This window comes from Schizosaccharomyces cryophilus, assembly GCF_000004155.1.
Source record: "Schizosaccharomyces cryophilus OY26 unplaced genomic scaffold supercont4.8, whole genome shotgun sequence".
NCBI classification, from domain to species: domain Eukaryota; kingdom Fungi; phylum Ascomycota; class Schizosaccharomycetes; order Schizosaccharomycetales; family Schizosaccharomycetaceae; genus Schizosaccharomyces; species Schizosaccharomyces cryophilus.
The window spans coordinates 48,110-70,414 of NW_013185631.1; the positions used below are offsets into that span (position 1 = coordinate 48,110).

At 37.9% G+C, this 22,305-nt stretch overlaps 12 protein-coding genes and 1 non-coding gene across 13 annotated transcripts; 8 read left to right on the forward strand and 5 right to left on the reverse strand.

Moving 5' to 3' along the window:
- Positions 1-119: 119 nt before the first annotated feature.
- On the forward strand, positions 120-1,675 carry SPOG_01343 (CMGC/MAPK protein kinase Pmk1; the record flags this gene model as incomplete). Its single annotated transcript, XM_013170031.1, has 4 exons — positions 120-185; positions 301-480; positions 575-646; positions 722-1,675. 4 exons carry the CDS (start codon positions 120-122, stop codon positions 1,673-1,675), a joined length of 1,272 nt encoding a protein of 423 aa, XP_013025485.1.
- Positions 1,676-1,956: 281 nt separating this feature from the next.
- SPOG_05231 (uncharacterized protein) lies at positions 1,957-2,410 on the forward strand. The gene has a single exon (XM_013170287.1). The coding sequence runs from the start codon at positions 2,052-2,054 to the stop codon at positions 2,307-2,309; it is 258 nt and encodes an 85-aa protein (XP_013025741.1). The 5' UTR covers positions 1,957-2,051; the 3' UTR covers positions 2,310-2,410.
- On the reverse strand, positions 1,972-3,835 carry SPOG_01344 (ORMDL family protein). Its single transcript, XM_013170032.1, has 2 exons — positions 3,230-3,835; positions 1,972-3,115 (listed from the first exon to the last, which is right to left on the reverse strand). Exons 1-2 carry the CDS (start codon positions 3,351-3,353, stop codon positions 2,682-2,684), a joined length of 558 nt encoding a protein of 185 aa, XP_013025486.1. The 5' UTR covers positions 3,354-3,835; the 3' UTR covers positions 1,972-2,681.
- Positions 3,836-4,194: 359 nt separating this feature from the next.
- SPOG_01345 (asparagine synthetase) lies at positions 4,195-6,432 on the forward strand. The gene has a single exon (XM_013170033.1). The coding sequence runs from the start codon at positions 4,419-4,421 to the stop codon at positions 6,093-6,095; it is 1,677 nt and encodes a 558-aa protein (XP_013025487.1). The 5' UTR covers positions 4,195-4,418; the 3' UTR covers positions 6,096-6,432.
- SPOG_01346 (double-strand-specific ribonuclease Pac1) lies at positions 6,305-8,207 on the reverse strand. The gene has a single exon (XM_013170034.1). The coding sequence runs from the start codon at positions 7,647-7,649 to the stop codon at positions 6,564-6,566; it is 1,086 nt and encodes a 361-aa protein (XP_013025488.1). The 5' UTR covers positions 7,650-8,207; the 3' UTR covers positions 6,305-6,563.
- Positions 8,208-8,300: 93 nt separating this feature from the next.
- On the forward strand, positions 8,301-9,855 carry SPOG_01347 (matrix protein; the record flags this gene model as incomplete). Its single annotated transcript, XM_013170035.1, has 1 exon — positions 8,301-9,855. A coding segment is annotated over one exon (1,213 nt), but the record flags the coding sequence as incomplete, so codon positions are not given.
- A 60-nt stretch (positions 9,856-9,915) lies between these two features.
- On the reverse strand, positions 9,916-11,490 carry SPOG_01348 (U4/U6 X U5 tri-snRNP complex subunit Prp31; the record flags this gene model as incomplete). The annotated part of the gene is made up of 2 exons (XM_013170036.1): positions 9,916-10,832; positions 10,857-11,490. The coding sequence occupies 2 exons, from the start codon at positions 11,488-11,490 to the stop codon at positions 9,916-9,918; spliced, it is 1,551 nt and encodes a 516-aa protein (XP_013025490.1).
- Positions 11,491-11,703: 213 nt separating this feature from the next.
- SPOG_01349 (distribution and morphology protein Mdm35) lies at positions 11,704-12,661 on the forward strand. The gene is made up of 2 exons (XM_013170037.1): positions 11,704-12,024; positions 12,083-12,661. The coding sequence occupies exons 1-2, from the start codon at positions 11,986-11,988 to the stop codon at positions 12,251-12,253; spliced, it is 210 nt and encodes a 69-aa protein (XP_013025491.1). The 5' UTR covers positions 11,704-11,985; the 3' UTR covers positions 12,254-12,661.
- A 143-nt stretch (positions 12,662-12,804) lies between these two features.
- Positions 12,805-12,886, reverse strand: SPOG_16373. The gene has a single exon. It is a non-coding gene; the product is annotated as a tRNA-Ser (tRNA).
- A 1,223-nt stretch (positions 12,887-14,109) lies between these two features.
- On the forward strand, positions 14,110-15,745 carry SPOG_01350 (Rad22 Rti1). Its single transcript, XM_013170038.1, has 5 exons — positions 14,110-14,404; positions 14,482-14,568; positions 14,623-14,802; positions 14,867-15,140; positions 15,189-15,745. The coding sequence occupies exons 1-5, from the start codon at positions 14,156-14,158 to the stop codon at positions 15,275-15,277; spliced, it is 879 nt and encodes a 292-aa protein (XP_013025492.1). The 5' UTR covers positions 14,110-14,155; the 3' UTR covers positions 15,278-15,745.
- A 90-nt stretch (positions 15,746-15,835) lies between these two features.
- On the forward strand, positions 15,836-17,204 carry SPOG_01351 (uncharacterized protein). The gene is made up of 3 exons (XM_013170039.1): positions 15,836-15,931; positions 16,008-16,161; positions 16,218-17,204. Exons 1-3 carry the CDS (start codon positions 15,865-15,867, stop codon positions 17,104-17,106), a joined length of 1,110 nt encoding a protein of 369 aa, XP_013025493.1. The 5' UTR covers positions 15,836-15,864; the 3' UTR covers positions 17,107-17,204.
- Positions 17,205-17,212: 8 nt separating this feature from the next.
- SPOG_01352 (uncharacterized protein) lies at positions 17,213-18,631 on the reverse strand (the record flags this gene model as incomplete). Its single annotated transcript, XM_013170040.1, has 2 exons — positions 17,213-18,432; positions 18,454-18,631. The coding sequence occupies 2 exons, from the start codon at positions 18,629-18,631 to the stop codon at positions 17,213-17,215; spliced, it is 1,398 nt and encodes a 465-aa protein (XP_013025494.1).
- Positions 18,632-18,791: 160 nt separating this feature from the next.
- On the forward strand, positions 18,792-22,266 carry SPOG_01353 (metalloendopeptidase). Its single transcript, XM_013170041.1, has 2 exons — positions 18,792-18,965; positions 19,027-22,266. Exons 1-2 carry the CDS (start codon positions 18,846-18,848, stop codon positions 21,880-21,882), a joined length of 2,976 nt encoding a protein of 991 aa, XP_013025495.1. The 5' UTR covers positions 18,792-18,845; the 3' UTR covers positions 21,883-22,266.
- Positions 22,267-22,305: the final 39 nt, after the last annotated feature.

Sequence of the window (22,305 nt, forward strand, 5' to 3'; positions counted from 1 at the left end):
CTGCATCTCGTTAAATCGGTTACTGAGTTTAACTGAGCCTTAAACTTTCTATGACCGGTGCTGAGGAACGAAACCTTTCCCAAACTAACTTGTCGTTCTTTTCTATATTTTTGGTCAATATGGATCGCCGACACCGAGTATATCGAGTGTTTAATCAAGAGATGTATGTTGAACCCAATTTTAAGGTATGAAAACGGTTGAACTGCAGAAGAATTACCCTAATGAACTCATTTACGGAGTTGGAAAAGTTTCTTCTTGAAATATGAGTGATAGAAAAGTTGAAGTTAACGCATATTTGAGGTTGTTAAAGAGTTGGGTCAAGGTGCATATGGAATTGTCTGTGCAGCTCGAAATATAGCAAGTAAAGACCAAGAGGCAGTTGCAATTAAGAAGATTACGAATGTCTTCTCTAAACCTATTTTAACAAAGCGTGCTCTTCGAGAAATTAAACTGTTAATTCATATGCGGAATCATCGAAACGTATGACATTTAAAATTCCTCCTTGGGTGAAGTATCCAAAAAAAATGGAGCGTATTACCGTCAATGTGCTTATGACATGAAATTAACCGTATAGATTACTTGCATATATGATCTGGACATCATAAATCCATATAATTTTAATGAAGTTTACATCTACGAGGAATTGGTATGTTCATATCATGATGGGGTAAACTCGTCCAAAATTATTGCTTTTAAGCTCTGTTTGCTAACATTGGGGTAGATGGAGGCTGACTTAAATGCTATCATCAAATCCGGCCAACCTTTAACGGACGCTCACTTTCAATCTTTTATCTACCAAATTCTTTGTGGTTTGAAATATATCCACTCGGCTAATGTGATTCACCGCGATTTGAAGCCCGGTAATCTGTTGGTTAACGCAGATTGCGAACTCAAAATCTGCGACTTTGGTTTAGCTCGTGGATGCACCGAAAATGCCGATGAAAATATTGGCTTTATGACTGAATATGTGGCTACCAGATGGTACAGAGCTCCAGAGATTATGCTATCCTTCAGCAGTTATCATAAGGGTGTAGACGTTTGGAGTGTCGGTTGTATTTTAGCTGAACTTTTGGGCGGTACACCGTTATTTAAAGGAAAAGATTATGTTCATCAACTAAATTTAATTTTGCACCAACTCGGAACTCCTGATAATGAAACGCTTTCACATATCAGCAGCTCCCGTGCTCGTGATTATGTTAAGAGTCTCCCTAAACAAAAGCCAATTCCTTTTCACGTTAATTTTCCAAAAGCAAACCCTCTTGCTCTCGATTTGCTTTCGAAATTATTAGAGTTTGATCCTCAAAGGCGTATTTCCGTCGAGGAGGCCTTGGAACATCCTTATTTGGCTGTTTGGCATGATCCAACAGATGAACCTGTATGCGATTCTATTTTCGATTTTAGCTTTGAATCTCTTGAAGACATAAAGGATTTGAAACGCGAAATCTTGGACGAAGTTTTGAAATTCCGTCATAAAGTTCGTCGTCGTGCTCCTTTGCAACCTCATCCAACAGTTTCAATTCCTCAACCCGCTCAAAACATTGTATATGGAAACCCTTTTACCAATCATATAAATGGCACCTATCAACAACCTCATGTTGGCAAAAATGGAAGCCAAGCTTATTTGAATGAGATGATGGCTGTCCAACAACAGGCCAATTATCCCCCAAGGAAATAAATAGGTTTCTTTGTTTATCTAGTATATGTCGGGTTTGCATATTGGTTTATTTTCGGCTTACTTCTTCGCACCTTTCTTTTTGCATTTTAAAAGCCCTTGATACTGTGTCTCGTCTAGTCCATGAAGTATGGCATTTTAGTCTATTTACGCTCATTGCATAGCATTTTCATTCCCTAAAGTTGCATTATCATCTATGACTTTCTATATTACATACTCTTTCGCATGCTTATTCTACATTTTCCTTGTAGCGACAAGCAAGGATTTAAATACATTCAGTTACAGAATAATTTATGTTCATAAAAGTACAAAATTTGTATTTTTTATATAATAGTATACGACTAGTAGGTATATACAGCACATAGTTTTGTCAGAAAGCATGTTCAATTTTGTGATGTCAACTGAAGAAAAGCAAACAGGAAAAACAGAAATGATGAAGGTACAGAAAAACACATTGTTATCTTTGACTCAGTATACATGTGGCCTGAAAGCGTTAATCCTTTCAACTACGGAAATATATACACTTGAACGAGTACAAAGAAAGTTACGCTTTGCATCTTCCAAAACAAAGGCAAATTTATATTTCAACTTCAATTTCTTTAACCTCAATCTTCGTTACAAGATGTTGCTTGAATGAATACTTTAAGACTTACAAAAATCAAGGGAGTAATGAGAAAACAACCAACGAACAAGGGCTTACCGAGTGTTAGGAGACGGCCCTTTTACAATACCAGCGGATAATAAAAACGATTTTCTAAAGTTATAGTGAAATAGAGAAAAAAAAAGAATAAGACAGGTTAAACAATCAACATAAAACAGTAAGTCATCAAAGAAAATCTATTTTTTAGGTTGTTTTAAAGATGTCATAAAAGCGATATTGGTGAAGCCTTTACGGAAGGAAAATCGGCGAAAAAGAAAGAAAACAATGAATCAAACAGCGGATACCTCAATACGACAAATGCACGGACATGGGAATAAAAGTAAAACACGGAAAGTAGGGTTTCCGGGCTTAACGAGATACAGTTTCGCTTTCGTCGTCATGAAGAGCAAACTTTTGTATTCCAAAAATTCTTTTTCTGTGAACAGCAGGAAGCTTTGGAATCAAAACCATGAAGAGGGCCCAAATATTTACTAAAAACATCCAACCATTATAATGAGTGTAGTGAGTGCTCAAAAGAAACAAGATAATGGGTAAGACAAGCAAATATTTCCGTGCAGGAGTATACTGGTTACCCTCATCAAGTTGTTCCCACATTGTGAGTCGATCGTAAGCACCGCCATTAAATTCAAAAGGGGTTCCAGTTACCCAGTGGAACATAGTGAAAGATCCGGCCATATATGTCAAGTTGGTCAACGTCCAGGCAAGTTCACGAGAGACTGACGGAACTGCATGAAATACAAGACGTAACGCAGCAATAAGAACGATGTGAATGATCCAAGCACCTAGAATTATGGTTAGACTTCATTTTTATGGAAAGAAAACACGAATGCAATCGTTGTTTATCTAAATAAAAAAAAGGAAGAAGGAACAAAGCCCAGTCAGTCATGTAAGCATACCTTTATAGTTCACCCAATTCGAGTTATAATTGGTGGCAGACCCTTGGTCCAATCGATCATCAATGGTTGGATTAGGTACCTTGGTGACCAAGGAAGAGGATCTTCTGCGACTACTGCTGCCCATGGTAAATCAAATGTAAGCGAAAACGAGAACAGAAGCAAAAATAGGTAGCTTTTGGTAATGGTAGTTCGGCACAAAAGCTGGAAAGCGAGTGTAAGCAATAGATATATAACGGGGCTCAGAAAAAGAGGCTACCAGCTAGCCAAATCGCAAGAGAAAGTGAATGATTTTACCCAACTAAAAGGGTTCAACCCAAAATTCTACAATGAGAGAGGATTCCAAACCGATAGTGAACTGTAAGCCAGTTGTGGAACCGAGAAACAATAGATACTTTCGGCCGTTTGAGGATGATGATGAATGTTTACCAAACCCTTCAGCGACCAAACTCTGTGAATAACCAGGCGATTTCGTTCGAAAAAAAAACGAATCTACGATAACTCAATGCGTATAGAATAATAAATCTACAAAATTTCAAAATTCCTTCGTCAATGGCACTATTTTTCGTTCTATTTGTGCACAATGCAAATTCGGGAGTAGTAGCTAAAGTTAAATCATGGTACCATGGATTCGTATAGAATAGGTTGATTTAACGAGTTTACTCTCTGTGGCGCAATCATGTGATTAAGTGACTTTCTGTTAAACAACTTTACAATTTGGTATGGTGCGCTATACTTCCTTATATTTATTTTCTGAGTTGTTCATTATAATATCCAATGTTTAGATATACAAATTTACCGCACTTGGTAATCCTTATATACGCAATTTCCTTGAACCGCTGTATACATATTTACGGCACGGCAATTTACCAATGCTTAAAGCTATCTACATTTATCTTTAGATCTAATCTGTCCTTCCTGATATTCTTATATCCAACAGTACGAGGGAAACGGAAGTTGTCTTTTCCCACTACATTGGCAATTCAGGCATTTCGCAATTAGGCCAGTAATACCGTTCTTTTTGTTAGAATTAGAGGTTTAATTGAATCTATAATTTTTTGGAGGATAAATTTAACCTGTATAAAAGTCTGCGAATTTAAGCAGGGCTTGGTTTTACGTGATAAAAACAAAAACGAGTTTTGAATTATTCAATTGACTTCAATTGATCATCGTTATATAAATATATACAGATATGTGTGGTATTCTCGCCGTTCATCGTGTCGCTGAGGACATCGAAGCTTTTAAACCTAAAGCTCTTTACTTGTCAAAGCAACTGCGCCATCGTGGTCCCGATTGGTCTGGTAAGGCTATTCGCAACAAAACCATTCTTTGTCACGAGCGCTTAGCCATTGTCGGTGTCGACAGTGGTGCTCAACCTCTTACTTCTGAGGACGGCAAGCTGGTTCTTTCCGTCAATGGTGAAATTTACAACCACCTTCAGTTGCGCCAGTCTTTGAAGGGCTCTTACAACTTCAAGACTCATTCTGATTGTGAAGTCATTCTTTACTTATACCAAGAATACGGCCCCGCTTGCGCTAAATTCCTCGATGGTATGTTTTCTTTTGTCTTGTATGACCAAGATAAGGACAAAGTGGTTGCTGCTCGTGATCCCATCGGTATCACCACTTTATACCAAGGTTTTAACTCTCAAAGCCCCGACACTGTGCACTTTGCGTCTGAGTTGAAGGCTTTGCATCCAGTCTGTGACAAGATCATTGCTTTCCCTCCTGGTCACTACTATGACTCTGAAACCAAGCAAACTGTTCGTTATTTCGAACCTTCCTGGTGGGATGAAGATCGCATTGCCACAAATCCAGTTGACTATAAGATCCTTCGTGAATCTTTGGAGACTGCTGTCCGCAAGCGTCTTATGGCCGAAGTTCCCTATGGTGTTCTTCTTTCCGGTGGTTTGGACTCCAGTTTGATTGCCTCTATTGCTGTTCGCGAAACCGAAAAGATTACTAGTAGCAAAGAAACCGAGAGTGAAGAGGCCCGTACCATCAATGCTTGGCCCAAGGTTCACTCCTTTGCAATCGGTTTGCCAGGCTCTCCTGACTTGCTTGCCGCTCGTAAGGTCGCCGAGTTTTTGGGCACCATCCACCATGAGCATACCTTCACTATTGACGAAGGCCTTGACGCTCTTCGTGATGTTATTTTCCATCTTGAAACTTATGATGTTACTACTATCCGTGCTAGTACACCTATGTACTTGCTTTCTCGAAAAATCAAGGCTCAGGGTGTCAAAATGGTCTTATCCGGCGAAGGTTCTGATGAAATTTTTGGTGGTTATCTTTACTTTGGCAATGCCCCTAGTCCTGCTGATTTCCATTCCGAATGCGTTCGACGTGTTAAGAACTTGCACTTGTCTGATTGCTTGCGTGCCAACAAATCCACTATGGCTTGGGGTCTCGAAGCTCGTGTTCCCTTCTTGGATAAGGACTTTTTGGAAGTTACTCTTAACGTTGATCCTAAAGAAAAGATGTACATTAACGGCCGTAAAGAGAAGTACATCATCCGTAAGGCTTTTGATACCTCTGATAAGCCTGATGTCAAACCATACCTCCCTGATGACATTCTTTGGAGACAAAAGGAGCAATTCTCGGATGGTGTTGGTTACTCCTGGATTGATGCTCTGAAGGATACTGCTGAATTGGCTGTTTCAGATGAAGAATTTGCTGTTCCCAGGAAGGAATGGGCCGATGATATCCCAGATACTAAGGAAGCTTACTGGTACCGTAAATTGTTTGATGAAATCTTCCCCTTGCAATGCGCTGACACAGTTATGCGCTGGATTCCCAAGGCCGAATGGGGTTGCCCTGCTGATCCCTCTGGTCGCTACCAGGCTTCTCACATTGCTCATCTTGATTAAGATACTTTATACTATATAGCATCTTCTGAGTCTTTAATCTTGTGATAATTAATTAATCAGGCTGTAATTCCACAACACTCAATGATAACCGGTTTTGAACATCTCTTTTTATTTACTTGTGGATTTTCGTTTTCTATGATTATCCTTATAGATACTCTTATGAAAACGCAAAGGAATATTAGAGTCAATAATCTGTTCTTAAAAATTTGTCTTTGGTTCTTTCATAATGAAATTATTTAGCATTTGTGAAATCAAATAGGCTACGACGAAATTAGATGGTAAAATACCAATGACTATATAGTTGCTTTTGTAATAAAGTTTAAAAATGTAAAATACAAAAGTATATTATGTTAACAAAAAACCTAGTATTCCAAAAGTAAATAAAACACTTATGACAATGACGAGTTCGCATTGCTATTTACAGTAAAAAAGAGGGATATCAACTAGAAGCCGAGAAGGAGACAAAGATTATGGTTTTTCTTTCGCAAGAACTTTCAAAGCTTCCATTGCGGCTCGAGAACCGGCGTCCTTTTGGTTTGCACCCCAAGCTCGGGCAACTTCTTTACCGTTAAATATACACGCTATTATGTATCCTTCTGAAGAACCACCTGCTCCATCGACCCATCGGTATTCTATATGGCCTTGGGTGCTGTATTTATGGAATAGCTTTGACTTGGCAAGCTTATCAATAGGACCTTGAACGATAGTATTCTTTATCTTTGGTTTTAGCAGATTTCCGACCCAATTGAATGCAGCTTCTTCTTGATCGTCCAAAATCAAAGCGCCGACGTAAGCTTCGAAAGTATCGGCAATAACCTTTTGAGATTTTCTAAGTTGATCCTTTTCAGCAGAATAGCTTAGTACAAGCCTTTTATCAAAGCCATACAGCCGAGCAAACTGATCGGCACATTCGTTTCCCACAAACTTAGCTCGAAGTTTGGACAAATTACCTTCATCCATTTGAGGAAACGATTTAAAAATAAGTCTTGTGGTGAACATGTTGAAAAAGCTGTCGCCAAGGAATTCTAACCTTTCGTTATGAATATCAAGAAGTTCACTCGGATTCGACTGGTTTGGGTAAAGTTCGTAAGCTCGGGAAATATGGGTGAAGACTTGTCTTCGAAGTTTGTCAGATCGTAAATCGGGCAACTGTGGAGGGTATTCTCCGTCTTCTTTTTCTTGGTTGGCGGTATTATTTTCAGAAACAGGAAGGGCCTGATCCACATTAATAGTAGGTGAGTTAGGGAGTTGGGAACTTTGTGATTGAAATTCTTCATTACGGTTTGCTAACGTTTCATAAATTCCTTCTAACCTGCCATAAACATAGCCAGGAAGGACGGCAGTAATATCGTCTTTGGTAGACCGTTTTGTTTCTTCCAACAAATGTTTAATACATGCAGTTAGCTTTTGAGTTTTTCGCTCAAGAATGCAAACATTCTTTATGGGTCCATCGTGTTCTCGAAAATGATGGTAGTGCTTTCTTTTCCGATGATAATAAGACGAGGAATCATTCACGTCCGAACCACTATCTGCAGCTCTATGTCTTTTTGCCATGGAGTCTAGTGTGAATATAGAAAAGAGAAATGCAACAAATGATGCTACGATGCAAACTGGTTTCCCTCTTTTTATTTGTCAAGTATTGGCAACCTGAGCAATGTATGGATACAATATGAGCAGTAGAGAACGTTTACAAAGCACTCATACGAATTCTAAACAGAAATTTTGCGATACAAAGTACAGAGAATGAATTCTAACGAACACTTATCCGTCAAGAAATGCAGGCGTTAGGTAGAAGTATATTGCTTTTCAATTCACTCCAAATCTTCGTAAATTCGTATCAAAAGCAATCGAATGCCTAGCGATAATATTAATAACCGAATCCTCTTTATTCTAGACGACGAGGAGACTGAATCGATGTTTCAAACAATTCTCTCTCAAAATCCAGCGTTTTCGGGCGGCAAAAAACCCCTATAGTACAACCAACACAAAAACCACTTGTTTCAATCCAAAAAAATCCAATTTCCCAAAGCTTTTACCCGCAAACAATTCTTCAATGTGTTTTGTTATTGGCAGATTTCGCATTGTTGTACCCTACATCGATATTCGGTTGTAACTTGGTTGTTCAAGCTCAACTCACCACCAAAAAGGATAGTGGTAGGAAGCAGAAAAAGCACATTAGAGTTCGTTATTCAAACCAAACAGAGGAATGGCAGAAGATGCAGGAAAACAGCCAGATTCGACAGAGAATGTGCGTCTTTCTGAGGAATTGGGCAATCTACGAATAGAGGAGCATAACATAGAGAGTCCGGTTAGTGAAAACCCTGAAAGTCCCGTGAAAATTGCTCAAGAAATGAACGCAGAGGATTTGAAGATCGAACTTGAGAAAAAGGAGAGGAATTTACAGCAATTGCAGGCTTCTTATGGATCTTTAAAGCAACAACATACGAATCTTCTGTCAAAAGTTTCAGGAATTAAGATAACCCTGGGCGAACGCTTGAAAAAAGATTCGCAGGCCCTTGCGCAAAGCCGGGCGCAGATTCAAAAGTTGGAGAAATTGCTAGAGAACGCTGAGGATGCACTAAAGCTGAACAATGAAGAGTCCGAAAACTTGACGCAGCAAACAAAAAGCCTTCAACAAAAAGTGGAGCATTTGCAGACACAGAACGATATACTGACCAAGGAGAGCCAAAATTTAAGCATACAGGTGAGGCAATGGGAAAGAAGAGCAAAAGATGAACATGAAATGCAAGAGTCTTTAGCAGCTCGTCTTGCCGATTACGAGGAACAGTTGATGGGAGAAACCGAACGTCAAGAACAATACCAGAAAGAAATTCAAGAGCACCTTACAAGACACCATAGACTTGAAATAGAGATGGATGCTCTCAAAGCGCAACACTTGGAGGATAAGAGTGAGTTACAGGCTACCTATCAAAGCAGCTTGGATGAGTTGTCAGAGAAATTTGTAGCCAAGGAATCTGCTTTTGCTTCGATAGAAGAACAGCTACATGAAGCCAACCTTCGTATTTCGAAAGTTTCGGATTTGGAGCGAGAGGCTCGGGAGAAATCGCTTTTAATCGGAAAACTACAGCACGAGGCCGTTATTTTAAATGAGCATCTTACCAAAGCGCTTTGTATGTTAAAGGATGGCGATAGCTCGGAAAAAATCGATAAACAACTCATTTCAAACTTGTTCGTATCGTTCCTTACTTTACCACGGGCCGACACAAAGCGTTTTGAAATCCTACAACTCATTTCCTCAGTCTTAGGATGGAACGATCAACAGAGAGAGCAGGCCGGTCTTCAGCGTCCAGGATCCGCTTTCTCTAACTGGAGCTTGTCGAAAAATAATTCTTCCACTTCTATCTTTTCTGATATCGCATTGTCAAAACGCGGGTCTTTCCAAGATCCATCAAAATGAGATGGAGGCTTTCTTTTATTTTTAATTTCCTCTTCTTCTGCTTTTTGTAATGATCCAAATCTGCATCTTTCTTTATTCTTGATTATATATTTTATCGCAGAGGCTGCTGTTTCTATATACGTGTATTAGTAATATCGTTTTTTTTTCGAGCTGTCTTTTTACATGTATTTTCATCTGCCTGATTATATCCTCTTGAATGTAAAAATACACGCGGGCTGGTTTATGGAACTACTGGAAAGAGTTGGGTCAGTAATGTCAATCTTCCGGTGTTTTTATTTTTATTTAAAGACTAGTTTTTTTTTACCCTCGTTCTAATCAATTTGCATTCCTTTGTAATAACCGTTTTTCCTTTTGTATTTTATTCTCATTACAAATATCTAGTCGTAAGCTATTTTGTGGTCTTCATGAAAATTTTTTTTGCGTATCGCTAGATTCCTTTTTAATTTGAGTAAAAACCCCATCTCGGAACCATTTATTTGCGTCTTCCACTTGCTTTTGCCTTTGTAACAAAGGGTTCACAAGTTCTATTCCCTGTACTGGAGTAAACGATAATGAACTTTGTAGACCACTTGCTTGAAGAGGATTCTTGGCTGCCATTGATTGAAGCTGGGCTTTTCTTGCTTTGGGAAGTTTCAGTTTGGTACGAGTATCAATGGAAGCAGCACGAATCTTGCCTTCTCCTTCTTGACCGAGCATACCAAGACCCTCTGATTCATCATAATTAAGAACCTCGGCTTCTTCTTTGCCGAAAGTAACACGGTTTTGCATTTTTCTAAGCTCGGTAACGGCATATTGTTCTTTCATCTTGCGAATTCTTCTACCACCACGACGACGTTTCGGTTTGTCGTCAGGAACGGGCAATGCAACTGTGGGCCGTTGAGACGGAGGCTCTAATAATTTTTCAATTTTCCTTTCTACCTCTGTTCGAGTCTGTATACCGAAGGAACCATCAGAAAATTCATGAATGGAATCAATCCGAGCAGCCAATGCAACCTTCGCAGCAAGTATACGTATTGCCTGTTTTCGTGCATCGGGTGGAGTTTTTTGGACAATATCAGACATGTACAGAAATCCGTAATCACCACTAACAGCCGGATTGTTAATTCCGATTGTCGTCAGCCTTTTTTTTCCTAATGCGGGTAAATTACAAGCTGGAAATTTCCCTAATCTAGTAAGTCCTCCGGCAATTCCAATTAGATTTGCAGCTGTTGTCGAGCCCACAATGGTAGATAAATTTGGAGCAACTACACTAATTCTTGACTGCACATAATTTATAATTTTAACCTTGGCGACACTTAATTGTTCGATAGCACTACACCCTTGTTTTACATTCTCAATCATACCCTCCGGTAAAGGGCGACCTGTTGTGGTGGTTGATGTAGTAGCGATAACCATGACTGTGGCGGATGGAAGAAAAGAAAGTTTGCTTTTGCTATTTTCAAGATCGTTTAAGAGAGCCAAGACAGTCTTACAATAATCAAACGCGTTTAGGACAAGCCCACTCAACTCTGGAAAACGACCATGATACCATTCTTTCACTAAACGATGTAGACGTAGAATCTCATCATCAATTTCCATAGCTATTGAGTTAGAGTCGACGATAAGTTGATATTCTGGGTCGTCTTCAATATTTCCAGTAATAGCCTGTTTCTCGGTCCCTTGATATTTTTCAATTTCTCTAACTACATTGTTTAAACGATCTGAGTGAAGGAATGGGTAAATTAAATGATCTGCTTCAGCGGTAGTAGGCTGCTGTTGGTCATTTCGATCTTCAGTATCTTCTGTTGAGCCTAAATCATTATTCAACTCGAGGGAAAGATCGTTCCCAGTTTCTGATAATTGTTCGAATCCTCTCTTTTTCTTATTTTGTTGAGGAACATCGTTTTTCTCCTCCTCCTCCTCCTCCACCAAGTTCTGAGGTTGATTCTCGAAATCGTCGCCCAAATCAGCTAACAACTCGTCTGCTAAATTTGACATGACGGTGACAAAATAAAAGGCACAATTCTAACAATTAAGCTTGTAGAATATAAATAGAATAGTTTACAAAAAGCAAAATCAATTCTCTTCGTCCTTTGACAACTTTGGTGAATTTCACGGTTGCAGCTTTCTGAACGTTCCAATGTTCAATTAACGCGAAATAAATAAATAAATAGGAATTATTAGCCAAAAATCGAACGGAAAATGACGAATCTTATTTCATTCCTACTGGGGTTGTAGTAATATGGAGAAAGATGGTGGAAGAGAAACAGGCAACGCGAAATCATCTTCCACCAAATACTCATTCCGAGTGGAATACTGCATAAATTCAAGAAAAGGATTAAAGTAGTTGCTGTTTATCTTTCATTGTAGGTCTTATATGCAAAAGAATTAAGATATTATTTTTTTGGATCTTTCCTTTTCTAGTGCATAAAGGCTTTGTTGACAATCGTTCGTATCTCCCTTTAATATTGCCAAAACTCCCAAACTTACACAATGTCTTCTTCATTTTCGGAAGAGTGCACACCTGCCAAGGTAAGAAAGCTGAATGGCTTGTTATTGTAGAAACATATTTCTAACACACCTTACATAGCAAAAATATGATACTTGCTTTAACGATTGGTATGTTAACAAGTTTTTGAAAGGAGATATTCGCAATAGAGATTGTGATGATTTATTTCTTGAATACAAGCAATGTCTTATGAAGGCTATAAAAACGAAAAAGATCGAGCCCTTGTTGGAAGCTGCACGTAAAGAGGAATAAATCGTTGTTTGATTCATTGAAGGTTTCTATGATAAAAGTTCTCCAGTTCCTCTTGCGTGCATGTTTGTCAATGAGAATCATCGGGAAGGAATTGATAATGCAGCCTTCGTAAGGCTTTTTGGGAATCAAAAAGAAACTCCTAAAATTTTGCAATTCAAAATGCATACGTAGCCATTAGAGGTGACGCTTTTTACCATTTCTTCTTTCATCCTTGATCCCTTTATTTTTTGGTTTCGTGCTTTAAAGATATCTCGAATCAAATTTCTACACATGATATTTAGTCTGTTCTATGAATGATCATCAAGAGATTTGTTTACGACCATCTGGTATATGAAAATTTAATGCACATTCCATTCGTAATGAACCGTTGTTTTGAATTCAGACTGTAAATATGTGCCACTTCTATTTTGGATAATATTCGCACAGTTGGGTAGATTCAAAACGCCTTTGTGATTGGATTTAAACATGAAATTTCAACTGTGATATTTTATCAAATCTATAATTACAATACGAGTCTATGAAACATTTTTTGGTTGAAGAAAAAGAAAAAACGACACCAGCAGGATTTGAACCTGCGCGCGGAGACCGCAATAGATTTCTAGTCTATCCCTTTAACCACTCAGGCATAGTGTCAAAGCTTTACTGTTTCAGTATTTTATTATTCTTATTTGGTTAACGATGAAGGTCTGAAATACGCTCATGTTGATTTGAAGGTTTATGAAAAATTGTGAAATACCTTTTTGGATCGAGATTGCTAATGTAAGAAAAAAGTATTGTTGATTTACTAGTTAAGTATTTCCATTCGCAAGGTCGAAACAATTGTGACCTTCTTATATTCAGAGGAGTACATGGAAGAAAAACAAGAAAAGGAAAAGATGCACAAACAATTGGTTTCCAATTTATTCGTAAATCTCCAGCTGATTCGACCATTTCTAGTTAATAATTGAGGTTCAGTGACTGTTCTATCAAAAATAAGCTGGGATTCCTTGTGCTGGGAGTATTTGTTTCTTTTTTAGTCGCAAGAACATTTGCTATGTGATCCAATTTTATGATCAGCTACCATTTGAGTCTTTTTATTGAATTAATCTTTTCTTTTTCGTCTTGCCTTGTCTTGCCATGTGCGAAACTCATATACTCCAATCCATGTCTCAATTCCTGTCTAGTTCTCTTATAACGCTTCCATTATATCTCTAATTTCTTATTGAGTAGTAACTTATTGGATTTTAATCCCTTGAAGTGTAAATAAACAAAGAGTCTAATCACTATATCATATATGTGTCATGGGACTAATACTGATGACTGGATTTATAATAAAGCGAATGGAAAAAAAAGTAAACGAAAAGTTAGAATCCAATAGGTGTGTTTTCGTTTAGGACGTTAAAGCAAAAAGTCACTTGCTTAGATTAAGTAGATCTTTCTAATTGGAAATTAAGTCTGGCAACATACAAGAGTATGTAAAAGCTATCTAGCTATTAAAATATTTACTCGTAAATCCGTAGTATCTCATTAAACTTGATATTTTTCTTGATATTCTTTTTTTACTAAATTCATTGATTTGTTTGTTTACGTTGTTGTTTTAAGTAACATATAAAACTATATACTCACATAGCATTATAAATGCAAATAATATTCACCAACATTAGCACATTTCGAAATATCATATAATGTTATATGATATTTAGAAAGAAAGAAAAGTATGTCCATTTCTATCTAGGAACGCGTCAATTTACAAAATAGAATTCAATTATTCAAAAATTAGAATTTATTACTAACGAAAACGAATAAAAACGCGAACATGAAAGTGACGTGGTTGAATGGGAAAATACATACCTCGCGTCGAATCTATTACACCAGTACAAAACGTGAACCGTTCTGTGGAATCCTTTCAAGAGAAAGAAAATTATGGAGCAGCATTATGGAAAAAATTATAGTTCTAATGAAAATATGAAAACTGCATTTAATCCATTGGAGCAGGAGGAAATGTCGAAATTGCTTTCGATGCAATTGGGACCAGAATATATATCTCGTCGAAGTGGACCTGGCGGTGCTTCGGTAACCTACTTAGAAGCATGGAAAGCAATTGAGCTTGCCAATGAAATATTTGGGTTCAATGGGTGGTCTTCTTCTGTTCAGAGCATTCATGTCGATTATGTACGAAGTGCTTTCGTTGCAGCAACGAAACTGTTCATGAATTCCAAAAATAAGCTTGCAATCTAACAAAAAAATAGATTGATGAGTCTAAAGAAACACAAAGATACAGTATTGGCCTAAGCGTAATTGTTCGCATTACACTCAAAGATGGAACCTATCACGAAGTAATGGAATGGCGAACCAATCTCTTTTTCTAAAATTACTAACGGTACACTCAGGACATTGGATACGGATCGATTGACAATTGTCGTGCTAAAGCTCTTGCTTTTGAAAAGTGCAAAAAGGAGGGTACTACTGACGGTTTAAAACGCGCGTTGAGAAACTTTGGTAGTAGTATGGGGAACTGTCTTTATGATAAAACTTACATTCAGAGAATTTCTAAGATGGCTCCACCCAAGGTATGTATTTGAGATGGACTTTCATACTGCTGCGAGCTTTCAGTCCACTAACTTTTAAACCTAGAGCGACTTCAACTATTCAAATCTTTTACAGAGAAATAGACAGCGTAGGAGGGCACCATCTTTAAGACCTCCATCAGATGCTCAAAAAGTCGAAAATGAAACGAAAGCTTCCATCAAAACTGAACAGCTCTCGGAAGGAAACTCAAAGCGTAGTTTAAACAACATGAAACATGGAACGAAAGAGGATTTTCAAACGAAAGGCAATGAATATTCGGCTTTACCGAACCCTAGATTGTCTCCTGAAATAGCACATTCCGAAACAGATTTGTACGCAGGTACGTGAAATTAGTACTGTAGCTTCAAACTAACCTTTTTATACCAAGACGAAGAACTTGACACCTTTCTTATGCATAATGACCGTCCACTAATACCTGAGTCACCTCGAGTAGACGATTTCGAGGAGTACGTATGATTTTTTTGGAATAACAAAAAGCCTCTAACTACGACATCAAAGCATGATAGATGAATTGGATGAAATGGATGACCAATTGCAGCCTCAGCAACCTGTAGATACATCACTAAGTAATGCTTCCAGCAAACCCGATCAAAATACCCCTGTTCAGTTCATGAATGCTCGAGCAGCATTAGAGAATGATAATTTAAACAAAAATCCTAGCTTTCAAGTGCGCAAGGCAACTAACTCTATTCCAAAAACAAGCGGAATTGACCATAGTCGATCCATGCCTACTCGTAAGCTATCTACTAAAATCCTTTCTAAAGGGGAACACCAATGAAAAGATGATTTCCTTTAAAACTAAATGAATTTATTTAGCTTTTCTGAACCAGTTAACGTGTCTTCACCTTTTTATAGTTACCATATCCTGATGATTATTGCATGTCTGTTTGACAGAGGAAATTAAATAAAATTTCTTCAAATGAATGACTATCAAAATGAATATTCAAAAATCGTAAGCTTCCTAGTGACACTTCCTTCAGATAATCTTTCTCGTTCTTCAAATTTTACACATACCACTTACCAAATCCCTTTGAAGTTGAAGTATGCCAGAAATGAGTGAAAAAGTAAAGAAACCTTCCTCAATTATCGTTGTTGGAATGGCAGGATCAGGTATATAATGATACAATTGATTTAAATAGAAGTTCTTACCAATATTGCTCGATCAGTTACTTACCTAAAATGATAGGAAAAACAACCTTCCTGCAACAACTGAATGCTCATTTGCATTCTAAAGAGAAGCCTCCATATATTGTAAATTTAGATCCTGCTGTGAAGAACCTTCCTTATGAAGCAAATATTGATATTCGCGACACAATCAATTATAAAGAAGTTATGAAACAGTATGTAACTTTTACAAATAAAGCCTTGAAAAATCCACTTCTAATGATTTATTTAGATATAATTTGGGTCCCAATGGTGGTATTATGACGAGTTTGAATTTATTTGTTACCAAGTTTGATCAAGTTTTGAACATCTTAGAAAAACGTGCACCGACAGTTGATCATATCTTAGTTGATACTCCTGGACAAATTGAAATATTCCAGTGGTCAGCCTCAGGTAGTATTATCAGCGATACGCTTGCCAGTTCATGGCCTACCTGCATTGCCTACGTTATCGACACTCCCCGTTCCACGTCGACATCTACTTTCATGTCATCGATGCTCTATGCTTGCTCTATGTTGTACAAAACGAAACTTCCTCTGATTATTGTCTATAACAAGTGTGATGTTCAAGACGCCGAGTTTGCCAAGAGATGGATGTCTGATTTTGAAGAATTTCAGCAGGCAATTGTACAGGATGAAGGAACAAGTGCCGAAGGAGCAACCTCCGGATATATGGGATCGCTTGTTAATAGCATGTCTTTGATGCTGGAAGAATTCTATCGACACTTAGATTTTGTTTCTGTTTCCTCAGTGACCGGTGAAGGAATGGATGACTTTTTGAAGGCAGTGGATTCCAAGGCTCAAGAGTATGAAAATGACTATCTTCCTGAAGTAGAAAGGTTGAGAGAAATACAGAAACAGGAAAAAGAAAAACAAAAGGAGGTTCAATTGTCAAAGCTCATGAAGGATATGCATGTATCCAAAGAGGACGCTCCCGCCGAGACCATTTCTGATGCGGAAGAGGATGAGTATGATGGTGAATTGATAGAGCCAGATGAAGAAGAACCCTCCGAGGAAGCCGCTCAGGATATTCTAAGGCAATATAGAATATCTTTGGGAATTCCAGATGACGTTTCTGATGAAAAATTACTCGGACTTCTGACGGAAAGAATGCAAAAGTAAAACTAGAATTTTGGCCATTTCGTTTATTATTAAAGTAAGAATTGTTTTCATTTTGGGTTATAGGCAAGCAAGAATTATTAATAACATGATCATCAACATTACTATACTAACTGTACCACCACTTTAAAAATAATAAATAAAGAATCATTGTGGGAATAGACTTTCTCCATATACTGACAAAGAGTAAAAGGGAATGGACGCCCCAAGCAGTCGGTTGCATCAAATAAGCATACGAAGGATAGCGGTAATGAACATATTTCTTAGCCCAACGCTGTGCAACATTGAAGATAAAATCTCGATCGAGTTGTCTAAAAGGGTTCCACCCTAGGTTTCTCATGTCCGGAATGCTGATGCTGTCATGATACTGATTCAAGCGATTTATAAGTAGCTGATTGTACCTCATAAAAGCTGCAAATAAATTAGTTTCGTTGGTAGTAGCTAAGGATCGGACTAAATTAAAGCGTGTTGAATTGAAGAGGATGATATGTAAAATTGCTCCAAATGAATGGTTTGTAAATTTTAAGGTACTTGCGATCTGGGGATTAAACTTTTCACAAATGAAATAAAAATTCAGTAAATCCTCATAAGACGTTCGTAAGAGAAGACCATTTGAAAGTTGAATTTTTGGAGGACACGATTTGGACAATGGACCTGTTGGCCAAATGAAGGCAATATCGTAAAGAGATGACTTGGATAACAATATGGAATCAGTTGTCAAAGCTATCCACCCTTTTTCTTGGTTCGAATTTTCGAGAATGTCAATATCTGTTAGTCCTACAGAATAAAATTTGTGTAGGGAATTCGGAATAATCCGATTATCTTCATCAAAAGCAGAACTTAAACGAGTAATGATATCCATAATCGAGTAAAGCTCGTGGTTATGTGATGAAACCAAAAGAATCCGCTTTCCTTGCATCGAATATTTATATAACATGAGGAAAACAGGACCTAACCAACTCTGTATCAGAAAATAATAGTGTCGGATTAGGTCAGGTGAAAATGGATCATATAAAGTTTCTTCCTGGGCATTGAAGATGGAAAGAATGGCACTGAAGTTTTGCTTCAAGACAGCTGTTCTCAACCCTTGCTGATACTCTTCAAACGAATAATTAGGACCATGAGAAGCTTGAAAGGAATCCAGAAAAGCTGCATAAACAGAATTGTTCACCATGTTTATTTCCTTCAATGAACTAGAGGAGACAATGGCTACCGATACGAAATCCAAGAGCTTCAAGTATTTCGCAGCAGCTTCCTCAAAATTTATCTCCGCGTCTTGTAAGAGTATACCAACTGAAGAGAAGTACGCATTCCTTTCATAAAGCTTGCCTAATTTCTTTCTGTATATACTTAAACATAGCTGATTTCGATAATGAAATGCTACTATACACTGATCCAATTCTTGAATTCCGCTAGGAAAAAGAGCATATTCAATTCCTTCAAGATAGAAATCCTCGGGAAATATTTTTTGAATTTGATAGCCTTCTCTAGCTTCAAACGTAGCGTGAACAATCGCACTGACAGACATACCCTTAAATAGTACAAGAACAAAACGAAGCTTGGAGGAATAAATCTTTTATATAATATAATTCAGTAAAAGGTACAGAAAGATAATAGGAATGGAAAGAGGAGCCGATTTCAACGATTTCCGTAATGAATAGTCTACATGAGTTGGTTGTATAGGCTACCCCATACCTAAAGTTCGTGTCCAAAACCAATATTCCATAGTTTTTCGAAAAACTATGAATCACGCCAGAATATCTTCATTCTGTCGTAAAAACATTGTAAAAAATGAGTTTGGCAAACCTTTTCGTCGCTGGATTCATGTCGGTGAAAAGATACACGACTTTTCCGTTATAGATGTAAGCTTCAAGACTCTCTACGAGAATATCGTCCACAGATTTAATCTAACAAAACTTTTAGAAAAGAAAAATACCTGAGTTAGAGTTAGAATACATTCGTTTGCAGCATGATGCTACTAAGGCTGATATGATCCATCTTTCTCGAAACGATCCTAATAATGTGTTCAGCATTGGCTTTCATACGCCTGCAGATAATGACAAGGGAATTCCGCATATCTTAGAACACACTACATTGTGCGGAAGCAACAGATATCCAGTCAGAGATCCATTCTTTAAAATGCTGAATCGCAGTTTGGCAAACTTTATGAACGCTTTTACTGCCTCAGACTTCACTTTTTATCCTTTTGCAACCGTGAACCCTACAGATTATAAAAATTTACGAGATGTTTACTTGGATGCCACTCTTTTTCCAAAGTTAAGAAAGCTTGACTTTTTGCAAGAAGGATGGAGATTTGAGCACTCAAACGTTAAGGACAAGTCTACTCCTATTATTTACAATGGTGTTGTCTTTAACGAAATGAAAGGACAAGTTTCCGACTCTTCCTATGTCTTTTACATGCTCTTTCAGCAACATCTCTTTCAGGGAACTGCGTATGGCTCCAATAGTGGAGGCGATCCACTTGCCATTCCAGATTTAAGCTATGAAGAATTAGTCAACTTTCACAAAACTCATTATCATCCCTCGAATGCGAAAATTTTTTCTTACGGCTCATTTCCCCTGAAGGAGAATCTGGCTGCTTTAAGTGATACCTTTTCACATTTCAGTCCTAAAGAAATTCATAAGCCAGAGATGTATCTCGCTGATTTTGAAGGTGAAAGACGTGTCACTGAGTATGGTCCCGCAGACCCCGTGATGCCTCCTGACCACCAGGCTAAGTTTTCTATTTCGTTTTTGGCAAATGATACAGCAGACATTTACGAAACATTTGCATTGAAAATACTCTCTAGACTATGTTTAGACGGGTTTTCTTCTCCTATGTACCAAGCTCTCATCGAATCTGGATTGGGTTCAGAATTTTCCCCAAACAGTGGTTATGACTCTACTACAAAGAGGGGTATTTTTTCTGTAGGAATAGAAGGCGCTGGCAACGATGCACTTCCCTTATTAGAGGAAAAAATCTATTCTGTTTTCAAAGACTTGGCTGAGAACGGGTTTAAGCAAGAAAAGTTAGATGCCATTCTCCATCAAATGGAAATTTCTTTGAAGCACAAATCTGCTCACTTTGGTATGGGACTAGCTCAGTCAGTTCCATTTTACTGGTTTAATGGCGTGGACCCAGCAGACTATCTTTCCTGGAATAAACAGATTGAATGGCTTAAGAACGAAAACAAAGATGGTAAATTATTCCAGAAATTGATTCAAAAGTACGTCTTTAAGAACAAGTCACGATTTGTTTTCAGCATGTATCCTTCTGCGGATTTCTCGAAAAACTATCAGAAAAAAGAAGCCGAAAAGCTACAGAGCCATGTCTCGTCTCTTCCACAAAGCAAAATCAGAGAAATTGAACAAGTCAGTGCTGATTTGTTAGAAAAGCAATCAACACTTGAGGATACCAGCTGTTTACCTACGCTCAGTGTTTCTGATATTAATAAAGCTACAGAAAAGACTGAGCTTGAATTCATGGAACTGGGTAATGTTCCTATCCAATGGTACAAATTGAGCCCTGGTCTCACTTATCTTCGACTATTATTTCCTTTGAAAGGATTTCCTGAGCATCTTCTCCCTTACCTTAGTGTATACTGCGATGCTTGTCTTAGTTTAGGAACTTCCGAGGAAAGCATAGCTGAGATTGAACAACAAATCCGCCGGTATACTGGTGGTATTAATGTTTCACCATCTCTGGTTACCGATCCTAAAGATTTGTCTAAGGCTGGACTCAACTTATATGTTTCTGGTTATTGTTTAGATGAAAACGTGGGAAAAATGACCAACTTGATAAAAAAAGTGTTCTATGAGACAAACTTTGACAATCACGAAAAATTAGCAACTATGCTGAAGACATCTATAAGTGGTATCACCGATGGCATAGCTGAAAGAGGACATGCATTTGCGCGCTTGTCATCAGCTTCTAGCCTTACGAAGAAAGCACATATGTCTGAGCAACTCAATGGTCTCAGTCAAGTGAAGCTACTTAGTCAACTGAACAGGGCGAAAGATTTGGATTTATTAGTATCTCACCTTAAAGAAATTCACGAATTTCTGAAAAAGTCTCATGATGTAAAGGTTGCAGTGAATGCTGCACCTTCGCAACAAATAGTTGTGAAGGAATCCTTGAAGAAATTGTTGCCTTCTCCATCCATGGAACCAGCAACACAAAAGCAAGAAGGCTCAGAAAGCTTTGGTCCTTCTTCCACTCAAGTTTATCATGAGCTTCCTTTCCAGACGAATTTCGCCTCCACGTCATATATTGGTGTTCCATACACGCATGAGGATGGAGCAGCCTTACAAATTTTATCATCATTGCTTACTCACAAGTACCTACACGGAGAAATTCGTGAGAAGGGCGGTGCCTATGGTGCCGGTCTCTCATACGGTGGAGTTGATGGAATTCTTTCCTTCTTTACTTATCGAGATGCTGATCCATCTCGATCATTAGCAATTTTCACAGAGGCCTCAGAATGGGCAGCTACACATCTGTTCTCTGAATCAGACCTTGATGAGGCGAAGTTAAGCGTTTTTCAAGGTATTGATGCCCCTCAGAGCGAAAGCCAAAAGGGTATACTGCAGTTTCTAGATGGTGTTTCGGATGACATGTTACAATACCGCAGAGAACGCCTTTTAGCTGTGACAGCAGAGGACGTCTCTCGTGTTGCCAAAGAATATTTGGTAAATGGAAAAGTCTCTTCCAGTACTATTTTGGGACCCAAGATGTCCGTTCAGCCAGCCGGTTGGGAAATTAACTCGCTCAGCTCTTAAATCCTTTTTGAGGAAAATGAGAGCACTCATTTAAGACATGGTTAACGAAAACCGGAATATTGTATGAACTAATGATAAAAGTTGCGGCAATTTTAAAGCCTTTTTGTTAATAAAGTTTTATGTTTTTATACTATGGAATTGTTTCATGACTGTTGCTAAGTTTGCATGAGTCATTGTTTTGTCGACAAGGAAAAAGAAACGTATATAAATAAAGATCTAAATATGAAATCATGATGTTTTTGATTCTTTTCATGTCAAGCTGCATCTTACAAATGTGCATTCATTGATAAGTTTCAGTATACAGTTCCAGTGCTTTTGTATGTAGTTGCTTCTCTCAAGTGTAAAAAGCTATCAAATCTATTTTTATTCAATCTGAGTGTTAACATTTCCAAAGAAAACGAACTGTTGTTGATAAAAAGTGAA

Coding starts and splice junctions, on each gene's coding strand:
- SPOG_01345 (XM_013170033.1), top strand. CDS start 4,419: ATGTGTGGTATTCTCGCCGTTCATCGTGTCGCTGAGGACATCGAAGCT.
- SPOG_01351 (XM_013170039.1), top strand. CDS start 15,865: ATGCCAGAAATGAGTGAAAAAGTAAAGAAACCTTCCTCAATTATCGTT. Junction 15,932..16,007: donor TGTTGGAATGGCAGGATCAG/GTATATAATGAT, acceptor CTAAAATGATAG/GAAAAACAACCTTCCTGCAA. Junction 16,162..16,217: donor TATAAAGAAGTTATGAAACA/GTATGTAACTTT, acceptor TGATTTATTTAG/ATATAATTTGGGTCCCAATG.
- SPOG_01346 (XM_013170034.1), bottom strand. CDS start 7,649: ATGGCAAAAAGACATAGAGCTGCAGATAGTGGTTCGGACGTGAATGAT.
- SPOG_05231 (XM_013170287.1), top strand. CDS start 2,052: ATGTTCAATTTTGTGATGTCAACTGAAGAAAAGCAAACAGGAAAAACA.
- SPOG_01353 (XM_013170041.1), top strand. CDS start 18,846: ATGAATCACGCCAGAATATCTTCATTCTGTCGTAAAAACATTGTAAAA. Junction 18,966..19,026: donor ACGACTTTTCCGTTATAGAT/GTAAGCTTCAAG, acceptor CAAAACTTTTAG/AAAAGAAAAATACCTGAGTT.
- SPOG_01349 (XM_013170037.1), top strand. CDS start 11,986: ATGTCTTCTTCATTTTCGGAAGAGTGCACACCTGCCAAG. Junction 12,025..12,082: donor AAGAGTGCACACCTGCCAAG/GTAAGAAAGCTG, acceptor CACCTTACATAG/CAAAAATATGATACTTGCTT.
- SPOG_01344 (XM_013170032.1), bottom strand. CDS start 3,353: ATGGGCAGCAGTAGTCGCAGAAGATCCTCTTCCTTGGTCACCAAGGTA. Junction 3,116..3,229: donor GAATTGGGTGAACTATAAAG/GTATGCTTACAT, acceptor CCATAATTCTAG/GTGCTTGGATCATTCACATC.
- SPOG_01350 (XM_013170038.1), top strand. CDS start 14,156: ATGGAGCAGCATTATGGAAAAAATTATAGTTCTAATGAAAATATGAAA. Junction 14,569..14,622: donor AAGATGGAACCTATCACGAA/GTAATGGAATGG, acceptor CGGTACACTCAG/GACATTGGATACGGATCGAT. Junction 14,803..14,866: donor CTAAGATGGCTCCACCCAAG/GTATGTATTTGA, acceptor TTTTAAACCTAG/AGCGACTTCAACTATTCAAA.